The sequence below is a fragment of the Manduca sexta genome, chromosome 24, assembly GCF_014839805.1.
Source record: "Manduca sexta isolate Smith_Timp_Sample1 chromosome 24, JHU_Msex_v1.0, whole genome shotgun sequence".
NCBI lineage: Eukaryota > Metazoa > Arthropoda > Insecta > Lepidoptera > Sphingidae > Manduca > Manduca sexta.
In genome coordinates this window covers 8,833,479-8,854,293 of record NC_051138.1, presented here as the reverse complement: position 1 = coordinate 8,854,293, position 20,815 = coordinate 8,833,479, and the positions used below count along the sequence as shown (strand labels likewise).

At 34.0% G+C, this 20,815-nt stretch overlaps 2 protein-coding genes and 1 long non-coding RNA gene across 17 annotated transcripts in view; 2 read left to right on the top strand and 1 right to left on the bottom strand.

Annotated features, from left to right (window-relative positions):
• The window catches only part of LOC115449216, a 42,872-nt gene that overhangs the window by 15,751 nt on the left and 6,306 nt on the right, over positions 1-20,815 (bottom strand). For 6 of the 13 annotated variants that reach the window (XR_005112959.1, XR_005112954.1, XR_005112958.1 and 3 more), the window contains one exon: positions 20,549-20,768. This is a non-coding gene — a long non-coding RNA (uncharacterized LOC115449216). Of the gene's footprint in view, positions 1-670; positions 884-4,645; positions 4,676-10,604; positions 10,655-20,548; positions 20,769-20,815 lie in introns of those variants that run through there. The other 7 variants (XR_005112953.1, XR_005112949.1, XR_005112950.1 and 4 more) reach the window with 4 other exon arrangements.
• LOC119190509 lies at positions 1,235-7,821 on the top strand. 2 transcript variants are annotated; one of them, XM_037442543.1, is made up of 2 exons: positions 1,235-3,300; positions 5,421-7,821. In XM_037442543.1, exons 1-2 carry the CDS (start codon positions 2,346-2,348, stop codon positions 6,017-6,019), a joined length of 1,554 nt encoding a protein of 517 aa, XP_037298440.1. In that variant the 5' UTR covers positions 1,235-2,345; the 3' UTR covers positions 6,020-7,821. The 2 variants fall into 2 exon arrangements, with proteins under 2 accessions (XP_037298440.1, XP_037298441.1); XM_037442544.1 differs by lacking the exon at positions 5,421-7,821 and adding an exon at positions 4,410-4,507 and having other exon boundaries at positions 1,235-3,791.
• Positions 8,889-12,690, top strand: LOC115454135 (TATA-box-binding protein). Of its 2 annotated transcripts, none has more exons than XM_037442545.1 (6): positions 8,889-9,120; positions 9,245-9,627; positions 10,720-10,866; positions 11,957-12,053; positions 12,142-12,340; positions 12,426-12,690. In XM_037442545.1, exons 2-6 carry the CDS (start codon positions 9,347-9,349, stop codon positions 12,500-12,502), a joined length of 801 nt encoding a protein of 266 aa, XP_037298442.1. In that variant the 5' UTR covers positions 8,889-9,120; positions 9,245-9,346; the 3' UTR covers positions 12,503-12,690. The 2 variants fall into 2 exon arrangements, with proteins under 2 accessions (XP_037298442.1, XP_030038731.1); XM_030182871.2 differs by having other exon boundaries at positions 8,889-9,154.

The window sequence follows — 20,815 nt, the reverse complement described above, 5'->3', positions numbered from 1 at the left end:
GGTATACACATTGGGTATACACTACACCATACAAAATAACATTGAGAGTACAGAGCTTTTCTTGGGGTTTTGCGTTTGCATTTAGGGCTATTTGGGGATATTTTATCATGACTTTAGGGCTATTTATTTTTAGGAGTTGGTGAACCCGAGTTTATTTGTCTCTGGTGGCAGAGACAAATACAGCCTAGCGCAACAAGGAACAAAAAATCTTTTGTATGAAATTGACATGGCATTTAAATGGCGAATACTGCTATCTCTCTCTCTCAGTACAGTTTCTCTTTCTATTCCTCACCGCCATTATTATTGTTTGTTTATTTCCTGACGTTTTGGAATACATTTGTGTTTTTTGATTTATGTTTGTATTATTTGTTATTCAAACAAGTAAAAATATACCAAAAAGTGTTTTTGTTGGTGTAAGTGAATACGTTTTAATGACATGCCACCAAAAAAACGTTTCATTACGTGTGAAATTTGTGGAGATCGAGCCAGTCGAATAAATCACAAAAGCAGAATGTTTATGGCGCAATTTCCATTGGATGAGGTCAGGTAAGCATTAATTAGATGTTTTTAGTCATCGCGCAAATAAAGTAGCTTAGAAATAATAAAAATTCTCATTTTCTAATTACCATTATGTTACTAGTGATGTTGTTATGATTATCGATATCGATACCTGTTTAAATTTATTAATCAATTTGCCCTCCGTGGTTTCACCCATTTAGCATCTGTTTGCCTTCGACTGGAACGGACGTGTGTATTGTTTTTGGTGCCTTGATCTGCCTTGTTTAATTAGTGAACTTGCTGCTGATTGGTGTACGCGTTGATTTTTGATTCCTGCTTGCTCTTGTGGAGTTTGTGCGGCTGGTCTCCGCCTACTGGGAGGTGCCTGAAAGGGATAGCTGATTTAGCTGGCCTGTTCCTAGAATCGTTTCGACATCTAATTGCACGTAAGAGATTGGAAAATATATATAATTGTTATTTTTTTATGTGGATTTGAACCGTCGGTCTGCCGCGTTGCGGGCGGGCCTTGTGCATCTGAGCTAGCAGGAAGCGTGAAGCGCATTGCAAAATTTTTCTACATATACGTTGACTATAACAATACTCACCATTTCATTGTTTTATCCTACAAATAATTCCAATGCCACGTACGGTAAGAACACCACCATCTGCCGGTACCAAAACTATTTCCGAAGTTCATTCGGAGCCTGATTTAACCTCACTCTCGGTGGCTGAGGCAGATCTATTCAATATAACAACTCGTAAGCGGCTACGCCCAGATAATGCATGTGATGACTCGGATCAATTTCAACAAATAAAATCTATTCTAATAACATGGAAACGGGAACAGGACCAAATTCTCAACAAACTTGTTTCTGATGTCACTGACCTTAAGCGCCAAAATACATTAATTCAAAAGTCTAACGCTGAAATTGAAAAGTCATTGGAGTTTGTAAACACAAGCTTTGAAGACATGAGAAATCAAATACACGACATGGAAGACCAACGCAAATTTTTACAGGAACGGATAGTGGACCGGGAAAATCAATTGGCGGACGTTAAACTCTCTTCACGCTCCTCAAGCATTGAAATAAGAAACGTTCCTATGAAAGACAAGGAAACAGTTGCAGACTTAACGAATATCGTCGCCAAAATTGGATCGGTGGCTCAGCTCACCTTGACTTCATCAATGATTCGTGACATACGCCGCCTTCCTGGGAAACCAGATGCAAATAGAACAATATTTGCTGAATTTTCATCAGTTCAGACCAAAAACGATCTTGTTTCGTCTCTTCGATCCTACAACAAGAACCGGAAGGCCGAAGATAAGTTGAACTCTGAAACTCTTGGTTTACCCGGAAAGCGCCAACCCGTTTATATTGCTGAGTACCTCACTCCGACGATTAGAAAACTTTTTCACTTAACTCGTAATTTTGCTAAAAACAATAATTACATGTACTGCTGGACATCAAATAGTAAGGTGTTTATACGGAAGGACACTACTTCAAAACAAATATTAGTCAATTCCATGCAACAATTGTTGGGTCTTAAAGCCCTACCATGACTAGGTAAATTTGTTTCACACCAATGCTATTATTTAATCATTATTTTTATATACTTCTACTGTTATTTTTTCATCATACATACTAGTTTAAAAATGTTTAGTAAGATCATTTATCTACCACACTTCACACACGAGTACACATCAATTCTTATTTACATACACATTACCATTAACTTCCATATACACGTATGTTATATTATTTTATTAGTTTGGATTTGGTCGTTCGTGACAGATTTTGCAACATCTCACATTTGCCTTTTACTAAAATTGACCTGCCTATATAAAAATGATTGAATCAAATTACATATCGAATCAGTTAGATTCCGTTGAAATATCCAACGCCAACAAGTGTTTACCAAACAAATGTGATATATTCATTAAAAACAATTATACAGGTCTAAAAGTTTTCCATATGAATATTCGCAGTATAAATAGGCATTTCGATGAAATGGTTGTTCTTCTATCAGAAATTCGTTTTCAATGTGATATCCTAGTTTTATCCGAGTGCTGGTTAAGTAAAGTGGTTGGACTACCTGTGTTGAATGGATATACCTCATACTTTACTAAAAATCATAAAAATCAAAATGACGGTGTCGTCTTATACATTAAATCTAACATTGCTTGTTCAGTTACTGAACCTCCATTTAGCGATGGAAATTGCCTAATCTGTAAGATTGGCGATACTACTTCTATTGTTGCCATATATCGTTCCCCTTCTTACAAAAGTCTCGACAATTTCTTCAATAGTTTTAACCTTATCCTTTCTACTGTCTCTTGTTCTCGAACAACTATTGATGTAGGAGATTTTAACATTGATATAAAACCAGGCAACAATGACTCTCACTCTGGGGAATATCTTACCATTGCTGCAATGCATGGTCTCTTTCCAACACATACGCTCCCAACACGTCTTACCAACTGTCTGGATCATATATTACTGAAAACAAATTTCTCTACTACTACTTTAATTTTGGAAACCCACATAACTGATCATGAGCCACTTCTTTTATTTGTAGATAAAAATAGACCAAAACTAAAACCACCTCACACGTTCACTAAGATTAACTACGATCAGATCGCAATTGACATAACTAACAAGGATTGGACTGACGTGATGGCTGCCTCGGATGCCAACCTAGCAGTAAATTTACTAGTTTCCTCCTTGTCATCAATTATTAAGGTTAACACTTGTAAATGTAACATATCAAATAAGACACGAAATCTGAAACCCTGGATTACGCCAGAGAGTCTACTTCGAAAAACGAAATCCGTAGTTTCTGATGACGGATCGTACATTTTGTTACTACGAAGTGTTTCGGATTCGATGACGGATTCGACGACGGATCCGTAATCGGATTTTGACACTTATGACATTTTTACTTTCGTCGACCGCACTATGAAAACCCATTTGACATAAAATACATCGTTTCTTCGTTCGGATCTTAGCGTCAATTTTACGAAAGCTCTAAGCCTTTCGTTTGATTTTCGTTTGGTACTCCAGAGGTTTGAAAATTGCTCAATAACTCCTGTGTGAAGAATTGTTGCAATAGGAAAGTGCTGGGCGAAGTTGGAAGCGTCTCTAACTGCGTAAAACCTTCGTAACATGGAATTTTTAAGAGCATTTTTAGGACTTTGCCACCCCTTTTTGAAACCATCTGCGAGGATATAGTTGTGTATAGTATACACTAATTCCTCCAAAGAACATATACGGGGAATTGATACTACCACTAAGGTAAGCTACAGAAGAAATATTACTTTCTACCTTTCTCAAGAACCTAGCTGGTATTAGTATTGTAGTATTCTTAACGTCTAAATGATCTTGTTTTTGTTTTTTGATACATTGTACTAAAATGTATATAATATTTTTCTAATTTCATATTTTGACTGCGCTACATTTTTATTCCAGGAGTTGTTAGGGAGCTGTGGAACTAAGTGTAGATGGGTCCATGGCCCAGCAAACAGTCTCTGAGTGCCTCAGGCAAGTGTCTGACTCAGCCTCATATATTGACTAAATTTATAAAATTTCCACAAAAGCGACAAGAAAGGACTCTTATTAAAGAACAGTGAGTTAATAAATATTAATCATTCTTAGAAAGTTCCTAAGTATCATCCACATAGCATTAGCCTTTAATTTAAAATAAATTTAAACACTTTATTTACTTAGGTTAAACAAGCCATTAATAATTTCTCATTTTTCATAAATATGTAATTCCAGGCAAATGTATGTGGGTGCATTGACTGCACCCATATAACCATTAGAAAACTTATGAATTTTATGCCATCCTTTGTACAAAGTGCCTATGACTTTGAATTTATTAGACTTTAAACATAATATGTTTTCTTGTTTCAGAATCAAATAATTAAACAACTACTAACTCGCTAGAGCTGCCATAACCAACACTGCATCACGCATGGAAGATTAACTACCAAATATATGTTATCGGAAAATAAAGCATTATTACAATCATTTTTATATTTGTTTTTTATTTTTTTTATTCATTTCTTTTAACTCTCTCCAGTACTTCTTTTTTTTTTTCAGTTCAGTCAATGCGAAGGACCCGATTAGAGGTCCGCCTGTGTCGCTAAGGTGCACTCGTCGTCGTACTCTCCTTGAAACTGTTAGGTGGAATTATAAGAAAAATGTTAATTATTTATTGTAAACATCCTAACACAGGGTACATAAATATATGGGTTCTTATTCCTACTGGGATGAAAAATAATAAAATTCATAGAAAGATTGAATAAATTTTACCATAAAAACCATTGTGTATATCGATGGGCAAAACTAATGATTTCTTTAATAGATCAAACCAAGGAATTTACTTGTTATTACACAATAACTGCCTTTACAATGAAAAAGATAATTTGTTTAAAGCGAGTAAATAACATTTTAATAATAAACTTACCAATACAATAAATAATTTTACTTGTAAATTACAATTCCAATTTGTTGTGATTTTCGCCAATCAACTTGTCAATGTCCATCAATTGTCAAAAATTCTAATATTCCACAGATTAAAACATAATGCAATAAGACCGTAGATTGCATAATCAGTAAAAATATTTATTATTTTGTCATTAATAAACATTTAGAGTTATGAAATAATAGATAGATTGCAGAAAACCTAATTAGACATCCAATTTATATGTTTTTTTTACAAGAATGCCATGATAGGTAAAAAATTACGGTTTTTGAAGATACACATCTCTAATCCGACACAATATTTTCATTCGAACGATTGTTTATGGTTCCGAAAGTAACGATGACGGATCCGAAGTAATTTGGTAGTAGGGTTAAATCCGAAGTTCGTTTCTTCGTTTCGGAACGACGTTTCGATGTTCGTTTTTCGAAGTAGGGCCTCAGGTATGATTCGATGTATCCGACATCGTGATCGACTACATAAAAAACATAAAATGAACCCAGACAACCTGACGCTTCAACATATATATAAGAGATATCGTAATTATTGTAACTCCCTTCTTCGTAAACTTAAAAATGCCTTTGAAAAATCGGAGTTCGAAAAATCTAAACGTGATCCAAAAGCAATCTGGAACTTAATTAATAACATAACTTGTATCAAACCGAAACCTCTTCCCCCTATGGAGCTTATTAATCCTGTCAATCCTCTAGACTCAGTTGACAGGGTGAATTGCTTTTTTGCTAACATTGGTAGAAAATTATCTGAAAATGCAATAATTTGTCGCCCAACGACTCGAAGTTATAACTCTTCTATCCCATCTTCTTGCCTACAGCGTGACTCTATGGTTCTATTGGAAACTAACCTGGTTGAGGTGGATAACCTAATAAAAAATTTAAAAGTCGACTGCGCGACTGGTTGGGATGGTCTTTCTGCCAAAGTAATTAAACTTGCTCGGCCCACACTTGCTCCTTTAATAACACACATCTGCAATTTGGCAATTTCTACAGGTGTATTCCCACTATGTTTAAAAAGGCAGTAGTCCACCCTGTATTCAAGTCGGGTGACAGAGGCAGTGTCAATAACTACAGGCCTATATCAGTCCTCCCTGTTCTTTCTAAAAATACTAGAAAAAGTTCTAAACTCTAGGCTACAAAAATATTTATCATCAAAGAATATTTTATCACAAAACCAATATGGTTTTCGTCCAGGACTCTCTACGGAGGATGCAGTTTTATCTCTTACTGATCATGTTGTTAGAACTCTTGACAGAAAGTGTAAGTGTCTAGGACTCTTCCTAGATCTTGCCAAGGCGTTTGACACTGTCTCTGTTACCAAACTTATACATAAAATGGACAATATAGGAATTAGAGGACCGCCATTCAAAATCTTCTCTGATTATCTAAAAAACAGATCACAAATAGTGAAAATTGATAATTACTTGAGTTGTGAGGAGAGTATTACCTGCGGTGTCCCCCAGGGGGAGTGTTTTAGGGCCTACACTATTCCTCATCTTTATCAATGATCTTTGTGATATCCAACTTCCTAATTGCAAAATATATACTTATGCAGATGACACCGCACTTATCATAGATGGAGAGACCTGGTCCCATGCAAAGGAACTTGCCGAATCTGCTCTCCAATCAATATTGGATTGGTTATCTAAAAATGATCTTACATTAAATGTTGCAAAGACTCAATTCATCCCTTTCTCTATTAAGTCGAACTTTCTCCCACCTACTAGTTTTAATATAACAGCTCATTCCTGTGATCTATGTTGTACCAGCAATTGCAGCTGTCCAGACTTAGTCAGAGTATCCTGTGTCAAATATCTGGGCCTACAACTTGATCAGTGTTTACGCTGGCATGAACATATATTTACACTCACCGCAAAGGTTAGAAGGCTCATATTTTTATTTAAAAACTTCGTCACTCTGCAGATTCTTACACAATCAAAATGATTTACTTTGCACTGTGCCAATCTTTACTTGGTTACTGCATTCCTGTCTGGGGTGGATCTGCGAAGTCCCCTCTGATGCAATTAGAAATCGCTCAAAAAGCTGTCCTAAAGGTTATGACTAATAAACCCTTTAGATATCCTTCCGCCAAACTTTACGCAGAATGTCAAGTTCTCTCTGTGCGACAACTCTTTGTACAGCAAACTATTCTCCGCAAACATACAGGAAGACCACACGAAGAACCAGAGGGTAGGCGTAAATTTAACATATTCACTGTGGTAGGAACCCGAACCAAATTTACTGACAGGCATTATTTAATTTTAGGAGCCAGAATATATAATAAAGTAAATTCCATTCTAAAAATTTTTCATATGACTAAAAGAACTTGTAAATTGACTATTAATAAATGGCTTTTATCCCTGTCTTACTGCCAAACTGAGGCTCTTCTAGGTAGTACTAATGTCGGTTAGTTAATGGAAAGGATTGAATGCCCTCACACATACACACACACTCACATACACACACACTCTTACTCACAATTTCACATCCATACAAACAAAAATTTTATTTAGATTCATACCCTTATACACCCACGACAGCATACATACATACATACGTCCAATTTAGTATAATTTAAGTTTAATATTTTCTCGATTTTTGTATTATATGTTACAGTTAGCATGGTTATATCATTATGTTTTGTATTTTTTTTTTTTTTTGCTTGAGGTTTCACTGATACCTGTAACACAGGTTCTCCTAGCATAGGTATCAGCAGATCATTTTCTTATTGTGACAAATGTAATGCAATTAACTACTCTGTAACATTTGTACACCAATTGAATTTTGTAACATTTGTCTGTTTTTAATACAAATAAATTTATTATTATTATTATTATTATTTAGGTCCAGATTCTGTGGGAACATAGTGATAAAAAGTAGTAATTCTAACTATCTACATACCAAGTTTAATCGCAATCATTTTAGATTTTTTGCGGGTACGAATAATAAACATACAATTGCATGCACACGCTTTATAATATTAGTAAGATGATGACTGATCCTCAGGACAAAAAATACTAAAGTCGTGTATGTGTCGGTGTGTGTGCGTGTGTGTGCGTGCGTGCGTGCGTGCGTGCGTGTGTGTGTGTCTGTGTGTGTGTGTGTGTGTGTACTTAAAAATGCGTTGAGCAATCAATGTGCCTGGTCACTGTTTATGATTTTAGGCTTAAATATAATTTGATAAGCAATTTATTTACAATTAAAAAATATTTTCAGATGCCGAAAGTGAGTTCAGATTGTGGGAAAAGAAGATTTGATATATGTTCCCATAGAAAAGCTGCATACTTTGAAATATGTGTGTGGTTCTCACTTTAATAACAAAGATTTTAATAAAAAGAACAATCGCCTTAGAAAGTCAGCCATACCATCGAAAAACTTGAAAGCTGATCCACTTCCTGATGAAATGTTGTTTAAATTTCCGTGCCATGTTTTTATAAACAATTATTGCAGAAATGATAATATCTTTCAAGAGAAGTGCGACAAAGAAGTGTCACCATCCTTTGACTTTATAATTAAATATTCTCATTGTACCTTGACCTATCATAAGTGCAACTATATTCGCCTACATGGTGAATAAAGGATTTTATTTTAAAATACAATTATTATTCAACATGTGAAAGCTTTTCATTTTATTTAGTCCTCATTTTAGTTCAGCCTTGTAATTATAGTGCTAAAATGGACACTGTATATTTTGAGTTGGATTGATAATGTGGACTCGAAAATACATTATATGAATTTTATCAAAGTAGCATTAGCGTCGATTCCCACCCAGTAGAATTTATCGATATCGATAAAAAGTGCTCACTACTATGTATTTTGTTCAGTTGGTAGTATTGTTAATTGACGTTCCTGACGTATTCTTCCGTGATATTGGTATTGCTACGCCATGTAAATTCGATTTTATTTCTTTGTATTAAGTCCTGTCTCTTAAAACGTAGCGATTATATTCTCTTTGGACAAATATTTGACATGGCCCTGGCGAAAACTTAATATTTTTATTGTTTTGTATATATATATGTGAAATCAACGATAGGTTAACAGTGAAAGACCTAATATAAAAGAAGTCAGTTTTAAATGTTTAAAGTAAAAAAGCATTAACCAACTTGGATGTAACACCATATGAGACGCAAGTTTTAATTTCATTCATCATGCGTAACCTGGTATGCCGTCTCGGCAGAGTACCTAATAAAGTCCTTACTGGATATTCTGAATCTACAATGTACAACATAATATTTACATTCTATTTTCAGGGTGAAGACTGCTAAAAAGTAGTTTATAATTAATTTAATAGACTAAAACGTAACCAAATACTATCTATATTACTTAAAGTGTGCAAGAACAATATTATTAGGATGGAGATTGATGAGAAAGAAATTATAGATATATCTCATAAATTATCTTCAACACCAAACACTAGTGATATCAACAATTATAATTATAGTAATCAGAAAAATGGTACTGACCAACAATCTGCCCAAAATGTGCCGATAAACTCCCAAATTACTGGTGAAGTAGCACTGACACCGACACACAGCTCATTCACACCACAACCAGTCAATCCTCATACATCTATGGTAGCCGTTACCCCAGTCACTAGTGGCACAAACCAAGCCAAAAACAGTATAAAGTTACAGTAAGTATGATAATTTGTTATGAAGAATAAGTGTTATGTTTCAAAATAATCTGTTACAATTTCGAAATAACCACAAAACAGTTTATTCCATAACTTCTACCTTATAACTTAACACTTCTTCCTACATAGATTTTTTTTTCACATTATTCCATTTATCTTCCATCAACCACCAAGCGGCTGCCCTTTGAGAGTGAACTTAGTGGGCTTCAAATAAAATGTTTTTGTTAAATATTTTTTACGGCCAGATAATACAGGCATTAAATCCCATATATTGTCAACACACACAATAGCTCAACATTGATTCTCTATTATGAAGAAATAATTATGTTCATGTGCAATATTTGATTCACAGTTTAATTTGTGGTATAATCTTAAGATACTTGATGTGGTAAACAGTCACCTTGGTGTCATTATCATTAATTACTTAATCAAGAAAATCTTAAAAGGTTACTATTAATGTGAGTAACATAAAAATAAATAAATAAAATACCTCAAACATGCGCATGCGCACATCAGTCATACAATACGTGTAACTGTTAATGTTTTATTAAGTTCTGTCTTCTATCAATACATAAACTATCTAAGTAAATTTATTAAATATAAAAATCTGTATCTATGAATGCCTTTTATCTTATTCAGGTATTAAATTTTTAACACTTTCCAGATCTGTTTATTGCTCTTCATTTGCAGTCCAGCAATGACAAAAGCGATATTGTGCAAACGAGAGGAGGCAATTAGCGCCACCATTTTGCCTTGTTTCTTTATTTGAAAGACTTACTTATTATACCCTTTTTTTCCTCACTCAACATTGTAATCTTTACAACTTAAAAAGTTTCTTGGACCTTTAAGTTTTGTTATGGAGAGACTCACTAGTTAATATTGTATTTAGTTCAAGTTTAATAATAACAAACTTGTAATTTCCATCCCTTCCATTATAGAATAAAAAAGAATAAAAATAACTAAAGTAAAAAACTCACTCTGTACTACATATTGTGTATCTCAATTTGCAGACTCTGATTATAATATTCTGAAAAAGAAATAATAAATATCTGTAAGTACCTATTGTATTATTAATAAAGTTTTTTGTTGCAGAAATTGTGTTTCCACAGTAAATTTAGGTTGTGAATTGAAATTGCTGGATATTTATTGTAGAACAAGATATTCAGAATATAACCCTGCAAGATTTAACGGTGTAGTGATGAAAATTCTTGATCCTCGTGCCACAGCATTGGTCTTTAGGTGCGTTACTTTATCATTATAATTTTTTATTTTTAAACATTAATATATTTTAAAGTTATTTGAATTTTATATATTAATTAATTAATTATTATTATTTTTTGATACCCTTAATGTAATTATACTATTCACATATATAAGTGAAACATATTATGTAATATGTGGTTGGTATCCTATCCTCTTGGTGATCGTACATAACCTGACTCCCTTTTCGGAAATCAGTGCTGCAGTATTGGTTTTGCTGTACTGCAGTATGGAGCTGAATGAGGGTTCCCATTGGTGGCACAATATTTATTTATTTATTTATACGTATAACCATAACAGTTAATACTAATGCGATGTTATACAGATTTAATCGTAACAATTGATTTCAATACATCTATGAGCCATTTTTGTAACTTAAATATACAGGTGTCCCATAAAGTAATGTCAAGTGCAGGTCCAGAGATAGAGCACCCTTGAGGTCTCCGAATCACCCCCATGTATGTTCCGCGATTTTTCATAGTTTTCGAGTTATGAATATTTTTCTGAATTATCGAAAATTTTCGACTTTACCGATTAAATGTTTTCTTACATTCGGATACCCCAAGGGGTGCTCTACCTCTGGACCTCCGCTTGACACTACTTTCTGGGACACCCTGTATAACCTTACTATTGTTTGTTCTAACCATAAAAACCTTCTTTCTTTGTTAGTAGTAAAACGAATTGTTTTTAAATTATAATAGATACAGTTTTTTCTTCTGATTGACCATTATTTAGGCCATTTTTCAATAGCTATGTATTTTACCTAATCAATGTAAATTTGATATTGCAGACAAGGCAAATTCTGTATTGAATGCACACTATACTGTTTTGCAGTTATGCACTTCTAGAATTAGCTTTTGCTTTCAGCCCTATGAGTATAATAATAGTGATTAACAGGAGCCCTAATTTTTCATGTAATAAAAAAAGAAATTTCGTAATTTATTTTTCATCATATATTGGTTAATAGCTCAGTTTTACCCTAATTAACTCCCAGTAAGGGTTTAATTATTTATTAATAATAAAAATTAGTATATTCATTTAATATATCATTTGTCGTGTATCTTTATAGATCTGGAAAAGTTGTTTGCACTGGTACCAGGAATGAACACGACTCTTACCTAGCTGCCAGAAAATTTGCTAGAATAATTCAGAAACTTGGATTTCCTGTATGTTTTTTTTTAGATATTTTTCATAACAATCTATTAAAATAAATATTCTCATTACTTGCACATTAAAATGTGATCTTCTTTTTAGGTAAGATTTCTGGACTTCAAAATTCAAAATTTTATAGCAACTGCAGATTTAAGATTTCCAATTAGATTAGAAGCTCTTCAACAAGCACATGGCCAGTTTACTAATTATGAACCTGAATTGTTTCCTGGACTGGTTTACAGAATGGTCCGACCTAGAGTGGTTCTATTGATTTTTGTAAATGGAAAATTAGTAATCACAGGTATCGTATACATTTATAGAATACAGAATTGCCACTGCGTATTCTCATGAAGTGTGTAAAATATTTAATAATATTATTTTCACAGGTGGTAAATCCAGGTCAGAAATTAAAGAGGCGGTAGATGTAATTTACCCTGTTTTAAGAAGTTATAGAATAAGTTAAAATCCTAGATGTATTTTAAGTGAATATCTAATAAATGTTTATGTTCCTAAATAATCCTTACTGGAACTTAAAAAGTTTTTTAATAATTAAATCTTACTTTGAAGTCTGACATGTTTAAAGATTGTTTTTTTTTTATATTAACTTCTTAATTAAATAAAGTGCAAAGTATAACGCAAAAATACCACAAAGCTATGGCTATTTTTTTAGTTTAAGCTATATCGGCAGCAACGCTGTTTCTTCCTGCCCAGCCGTCAGAGGCGGCTCTAGCCCATGTGCCGCCCGTCTGTAATCAATTCCTTAGCGCCCTCTAGGAGACGCGCGGTCAAAATGGAATAGGTACTTACAATTATAGACTATCCTATTAATGAAATACTAGCGCACGTTAGATTTTTATACAGACGGTTTGACTTGATGTCTAGTCGTCCCAAATGATAATCTGACAATTATATGGAGGAATATTCTTAATACTTAAATATGATAAATTTTTTTTTGTTCGTGGGGGTAATAACATAATATAAACATATATGCATAGGTACAATTCTATCATTTATTGATAGTTTATTATAAATGCGAAAGTTTGTGAGGATGGATGTATATATGTTTGTACTTTACGGTATAATTGGTTATACATCAGAATAACACAGGCTACAATTTATTGTTTTTGTGTAATTTGGTCATAATATAACAATACATATCAAGTAAGTCGAAAAATAATTACTATCTAGGCGTACGCTGCCAAACCGTTGGAGTTCGACAAAGATGATGATGATGATGAAAGGTACAGTACGATTGTTTGTCTAAATAGTTCTTAATAAAAGTCCGCTACAGCATATATCTACCTTTTATGTGGAAGCCGCTATGAGCAAAAATAATGAGCTATAAATATAATTAAATCGGATACTTTTTTTAGCGGGACTTTTATCCCGGAAACCTCCTTCACGCGGGCAAAGCCGCGAGCAAAAGCTAGTAACTTATAGTTTCACCACTAGACAAGAATCCGGATGCAAATAGTTTCATTTTTAATCATATTGGGAGTCAATATGTACAGTCAGCAACAGAAGTCGTTGAACATTGTTTCCAATATTTCCTTATCATTATCATTTACCACGCCACGCCGCTTTTTAAGTGCTCAGTAACTACGAGCACTTAAAAAGCGGCGATAGCCTAGTTGGGTGTGGAACGGACTGCGAAGACGAATGTCCGCAGGTTCAAAACCCAAGGGCACACACCTCTGACTTTTCTAAAATCATGTGTGTATTCTCTGTGAATTTATCGTTCGCTTTAACGGTGAAGGAAAACATCGTGAGGAAACCTGCACATCTGAGAAGTTCTCTATAGGAATTTCGAAGGTGTGTGAAGTCTACCAATCCGCACTAGGCCAGCGTGGTGGACTAAGGCCTAATCCCTCTCTGTAGTAGAGGAGGCCCGTGCTCAGCAGTGGGCAAGTATATAATACAGGGCTGATATTATTATTATTATTATAAGTTACTGATTAAATTAAATTCAAAACAACTTGTCATAATTGAACTACAAAAGTAGCTGAACGCAGTCAAACCATTAACTGCTAAACATTACAAGCGAAGTTTTTTTATGATTTGTAATAAATACAAATGTGGCTGAAATTAGCAAATTCTTTGTTTTATATACAAGCTTTTTTTCCTATTCGTTAAATCGAACCCATCAAGCTTCAAGACACCCATCTCGCAAAGCGCAGCGCACCGCGTTTTTACTATCAAAACATTGCCGAATAAATACAACAGTCCAGAATATCAATTAAATTGTTATTTTATAACATAGCTTTGGCTCGCTGCTCCGCCCGCGTGAAAAAGTTTTTCAAGGACAAAATTCCTGCTTTATATTTTCCCGGGATAGAAAGTAACCTATAGCACTCAGGAGTAATGTAGCTTCCTATTAGTGAAATATTTTCAAAATAGGTTAAGTAGTTCCTGAGTTTAGCGCATTCAAACAAACAAATTTTTTAGGTTAATATAATGGTATATATTGAAGTTAATAACCAGAATTATATATTTTTTAAGTATGGGCAAAATATTATAATATATTAGTAAGTAATATTATAACAATAATAATAATAGGTTATTTACATTTTAAACTTTCTGTTTTATAGAGCACTGGCCGGTTTAAGAAACAAATGTGTAAATTAAAAATTATTCTGGCAGTAGATTCTCCTCGAAGGATTCAACATAAACGTCAGTTTCTTTTTCATACTTTTTTTCAGCCAAGCCTTTACTTTGGTATCCATATTATAGGAAGTAAAAAATAACTAGTCCGCCATCCTGGGCCGTCCGTCATATTGGATTTAGAAGGACGTCACTTAGTTAACTATGCATTGTGATCCAAACTAAATGTATATCCAATATTTTATTCCAATCGGTTGAGCGAAAAATCGCTTAAAAAATCATTTGCAAGCTTTGGCCCAAACATACATAAGTACATACATACATACGCACATACATGCATGTGTTAGATTTTAAGTAGAGACATTTTAAAATAATTGTGTATTTTTATACACAGATCACTTATATAAGCAAACGAACATACGTATCAATCATTTTATACCATCAGGACATCAGTGATAAATACGTTACGTCAGTAATCAAGTAGGGAAGGGCGGATGCGTTTTCAAGGAAACAAGGACCACTGTATTTGTTATACAATATATGTATTACATATATTATATATATTATATTGATATACATCAATAAACATGGCCAGTGATATAATGTTTCATTAACATTAGGCATTAGACATTACTATAGCACCAGTTATATATCTATTATATCTTTTATATATTATACAATATATACCTATGTTAGGGTATACTCCCTAACATAGGTACGACTCACAAATTATTAAATGTATAATCATATTATTATATCATCATATTAATCATATCATATCATATCATATTAATAAATAATATTTAATTGTGAAAGAAACTAAAAGAAAATAAAGTATATTTACTTAACTTGCCAGTCTCTTAGTATTGCTCTGCTCGACGGCTCACGATGAAATGCCCCGTATCAACCAAGAGGCCGGTATTTATATCATTTCGAACGTCAAAACATTTAAGCACTACCGCCATTTCAGACAAATGTTTACAATTTCTATTTTAGTTACCTTAATGCGTTTGTTTACAATAACTTACACAAATAATCACATTATGAATAGTAATATAGCTTTTTTATAAATAATCTATGCTATTACATGCATACATACGCAGATGCATAAATACATACAAACTTTGCATCGTAAATAAAAGCTTGTAATAAATTAAAACGATGTTAAGCAAGTGATGGTGTAGATTTCTATCTTGTATTAAATAATGTGATACATCAACTTATGCACTATCCAGTTATAAAACTCACAAGTTAAATGTTTAGCGACTTATGTAGCGTTGAAATGATAACTTTAATCTGTACTCTTCTTTGGTAAGTGATTTATGGTCCGTTTCAATGTTCAGGTGTTTTGTTAATTAGTATCTGTTCATCAACTTTTGTTGCTGACCGTACACGGCGACAGAGCAACCTAGTCCATTGAAATTTATGTTGTAATTAAGGACCGAATATTGCATTTGTTAGAGGACGCGGACGAGGACGGACGATTTGCTACAAATTATGACTATACATTTTTTTTGTAAGACGCATAGTTTCCGAGATATCGCAAGAAAAGTATTTTCACCTCTTTTTCCAAAATGGTGGCCGGGGAACAAGGGTGGCAACCCCACAAACTTGAGGTTAAGCTTCTATTAACCCACACACATGCCCCAAAAATAAAATTGCGTCTTCTAAAAAATGCAAAGCTCATGTAACATTTCAATGGGCTAACGGACCCATCTGTCAATTTAATTTTTCCCTTAGACATCAGAACGGGCGCAGGTTGTTTGATGCGCTGGACTGACAGAAAAGACGTAAGACGCAGACGGGGCGCGGACATATGTTCCATACATACCATATGTATAAAAGGGACATATGTATATAAGGTAACGCGACGCAAAATATACAGAAAAGCCAGGGCACGGACACAACGCTTTCTCGCTTCCGCCCTATTGTAAAATATACAAAAACGACGCGGCACGGACGCGAGCACTGATGAACGGGGGTGCGGGCGGGTTGGGACGCGAGTGCCGGCACTCGCGCGTCGCTGCCACACAAAACTACCTGTGTTCTTGATTAGTTGCGACGTGAAGGAAGATCATTGTATATTAAGTGAAAATGCGGGACTAGAGTATTGCAATAACCCTCTGTATATAAGCGAGATACACCAGCGCTATTAACACATCTTCATCTTCGGAAGAAAACATGTTATCATGTCAAAATCAGACAGCTGAAAACCGTCATCTCTCTCGGCGTTCCTTCTATACATTTAAAAAAATGGCGACGGCGCCCCTTCCGCTATCTGTCTGTGCTCCGTCTTCGCCCCACGTCTTATCTGTTTGGCCCACGCCTGACAGCTTCAGTTTCGCGAGCGACGCAGGTTTCTTTGAACGTGTCACGACCGGCACTCGGCGCCCCCTAACACACCGCGCCCGTTTGCAGCGCACACCCTGCACGATAGGAAAAGCCGCTTCTGCCAGCCGTATACAACGCAGCTGATGTTACGACTAAGAACAGGTGTGTTATGTGAAGTCAAACCAAAAAGGTGGATTTGCTCTTATTAAGACTGATCAGGACTGCTTGATTTTGTGGACCTTATCATACTAGCTTTAGAAGCGTTATTAGAACGAAGTCCGAACTTACTCCGCGAACGTCCGATCTTTTCTAAGCGTTTTAAGAGCGTTTACGCATCCGCGCGCCGTATGTCTCAAAAACAGCACTTTTCGAAGGAGATAATATCCATCAAAACATTATTTTAAAAACATATGAATTAGTAATTATTATAGAAAATTTTGTTGTCTAAAAAGTTAATAGAGAAAATTTTTAGATTTATTGAGTATTTGTAAATTGTTTAATGATTACTGAACATTTTTTTTCAAATTTGCGCTTCGAACGTCTATTTCGAAGCTCAAAATATCTTAAACCACTAAGGAACATAACAATATGTTATTTTTATCTAATTAAAAAGATCCTGAAGAAAAAAGTTAGTAGAGAAAAAAATATCTTTTTTATGTTTAATTCATGAGAAATAAAAATTCAAAGAATTCGAAAATTTCAGAAATGTTGGTCATTTAAATGATTTTTTTTTTATCACTATATCTTACTTAATTGAATATAATATTGGATTACTATAATAGAAGAACATCTCCTTAAAAACATACAATTTAAAAATTCAACAAAATTAGTTCTATTATTTTTCTATAAATATTTTAAATACCACTATAAAACGCAACGCGCAAATCGTTTCAAATTAGTCCGCCTTGAGGCTTTCTAGTGGGAGGACGTATCGCTCGTCGCTCCGGCCAGACTTCAGTTGGCCTTTGCTGTGCGTAGAAAAAATAGTCACGTGTATACAGTGATTGCCACATCTTAGTACTTTAGTAAGTAAAATATTTTTTTCTTTAATGAGTGACAATAAATTTAGTAGTTACTATAAATTATTATTATATTATTATGTTTCAGACACAATGGGAAGTAAAGCTATTTCTAGGCAAGAAAAGGAAACGTAACAACGCTGAAACTTCAGCTAAAGCAAGAGCTAAAAGATTGGTGTACTAATATTATAACATGCGTCTCTAGTTATGGTTGTTGCTTTTTTTACTTATGAAACACTTGAGCAACAGTTACTCAAAGGAAAAAAATGGAACCTTAAGCTAAAAACTCACAAAGCGGTATTTACCCGCGCCCGCCGCGATTGCGGGCCCGCAATTCCAAAAGCATGCAAATATATGTCAAAAATCAATTAGCCCATTGAAATATATACATGAGCTTTGTATTTTTTAGAGGACCCAATTTTATTTTTAGAACGTGTGTGGGGGGTCAATAGAAGCTTAACCTCATGTTTGTGGGGTCGCCACCCTTGTCCCCTGGCCGCCATCATAGAAAAAGGGGTGAAAACACTTTTTTCGCGATATCTCGGAAACTATGCGTCTTACATAAATTTTGTAAAGTCATAATTTGTAGCAAATTGTTTTGCCTACAGTGCCTGTAGTGTTAGCGTAAACTTCGATAACAATAATAGTATATTCTATATATATTTTTTTTTTAATTTTTAGGTAATCGAGCCTGATATTACACTCAAAATAAATAAAGTTATTAAAAGCCGCAAAATTATAGATTTTCAATATTTCAAATTAAAACACTCAATAACCACAACAGAGCAACAGGTTGTAGTATCGAACATTTACAACTATTGAAAGAGAATAAAGTTTGCTTGCAGTCAATATTTTTAATGAAGTGTAATATGTGCAATATGGAAATTAAGCTATTTATGCGCTAAGAGATATACTGATAGTATGGACGTATATCGTGGAGCTGTGAATGGAGCTATGATGACTGGAGTTGGTAGATCAAATATAAACGAAAAGTTAGCTTCCATAGATTTACCAATATTAACGCAAAATGTTTACATGAAATGTTACGACGAGTTAGCTAAATGATTGAAATTAGCTACAGAGGACAGGATGCAAAAGGCCGCTAGGGAAGAAACTGATAAAGATGTTGCCTGTGGCGATGTAAAAGACGGTATTCCCATACTTACAGTCATAGCTGACTGCTCTTGGTCGAAAAAAAGGACAGAACCAACTATTTTGCTTCGTCGAGTGTCGCAAATATTATGCAAAACTGGTAAATTGTTATACATGGATGTACAATCGATCGATTGATGATCGATGTCACTGAGAAGCAATACCTATTAAAAAAAAATTATCCAAAAAAATATAACCAACTTCCGAAAAAAGAAGTCTTTTATTTCTCACTTTTTAGTTATACACCTAAAAGTTACATCCCATTACATACACCTTCTGACTCAAAATATAAATTCCAATATGTAATTTCTAATGACTTAATTTAAACTTTCAATACGCTAAATATTAGGAACTGCAGATCTATGGAGTAATTATGTGGTCCATTATAAACATCGTAGCACAGTAATTTTCCTCTTCCTTTCCTAAGCACATGGTAATTTTCCTCTTCCTTTCCTAAGCACATGGTAATTTTCCTGATTTATTGTCTGGTTACTGAGCTCTGGTGCCTATTTTTCGACTTCATGATGAGCTCTACTTTACTAAAGGGTACTTTCTAAATGCAAATGCTTAAATTTTTTAAGCATTTGCATTTAAAAAGTGAAAATAACAATTTGTAAAATTGCCTTTAAAGTTTGATATAAATGTTTATTTTTTTTTATAATTCCAAAATGATACATATAAACTATTTCATGATGAATTCTTATATATTTAATAATAGAATTCTTCATTTATCATAAATTCATAAATCATAAGTTACATTCCAATTAGATAATTAAAGCGAAAAGATCAAAATTGGTTGGTCTGACTATAAAGATAGCCGACGCGCTAACTCTACGCACATTTTTTGCGAAGAATTACCTATAGTTGACTTCACGCGCGGCACGTAAACGCTCTTAAATTTTTATACAGATATTATCACCTATTTTTAAGCTTACACAGAGAGAATTGGAAGATGTTTAAATTATCACATAAAGTAGCATTAATAATAACCAATTTCATGTATAAAATATTTAAGCTGGTACTGTAGGTTGATTCCCTATGCTACTCGCGATAACACACCGTAAACGCGTGTTGTCAAAACAAGCTCTAAACACAAACGCGTTTCATACACGCGCCACGATGTGTAATTGAAAAATAGGTATTGTGTATGCCGTACACATGGAGTTAATATGTACTACGTACACCTGGAGAGCTGACTGATGCCGGAAAAACGGTCTCGAAAGAGAATACTTTTTGGTAGCTGTGTCCTTGTCTAATATGGTGACAATGAGACATTAAAATATAGGACAAAATTATTTATTGTTGTATAGATTACACTTACCGTTTTAATTATAAATGCGATAAAATTTGAGATTTAAAGATTTCTAAATCTGTAACCAACATTGTAGGAAATAAAACACAATGGGTAACCAATATATAATATTTATTGCTTGATTCTTCCATTTTGTTTTTTTTATTGGGCGGTTCACCAGACATTTCTACATCATCCCGTTTACTAGAAGGTCCTCTTCGTTCATAAGAAGTTCCTACTACTGTGATATGACTAGAATATGAAGTATGTACAAAAGATCCTCCTTTCAACTTTTGAATACGCAGAACTGTAAATTTTTTGCTTTCTGGAACTATCTGTAACATAACAAACTTTAGATATGGAAAAATATTACGTACTATTT

Excerpts from the sequence above, each read along its gene's own strand:
- LOC119190509 (XM_037442543.1), top strand. The coding sequence starts at position 2,346 with ATGATTGAATCAAATTACATATCGAATCAGTTAGATTCCGTTGAAATA. Across the intron at positions 3,301-5,420 it reads TCTGAAACCCTGGATTACGC|CAGGTATGATTCGATGTATC; the intron begins CAGAGAGTCTAC and ends GAAGTAGGGCCT.
- LOC115454135 (XM_037442545.1), top strand. The coding sequence starts at position 9,347 with ATGGAGATTGATGAGAAAGAAATTATAGATATATCTCATAAATTATCT. Across the intron at positions 10,867-11,956 it reads GCCACAGCATTGGTCTTTAG|ATCTGGAAAAGTTGTTTGCA; the intron begins GTGCGTTACTTT and ends GTATCTTTATAG. Across the intron at positions 12,054-12,141 it reads TTCAGAAACTTGGATTTCCT|GTAAGATTTCTGGACTTCAA; the intron begins GTATGTTTTTTT and ends TCTTCTTTTTAG.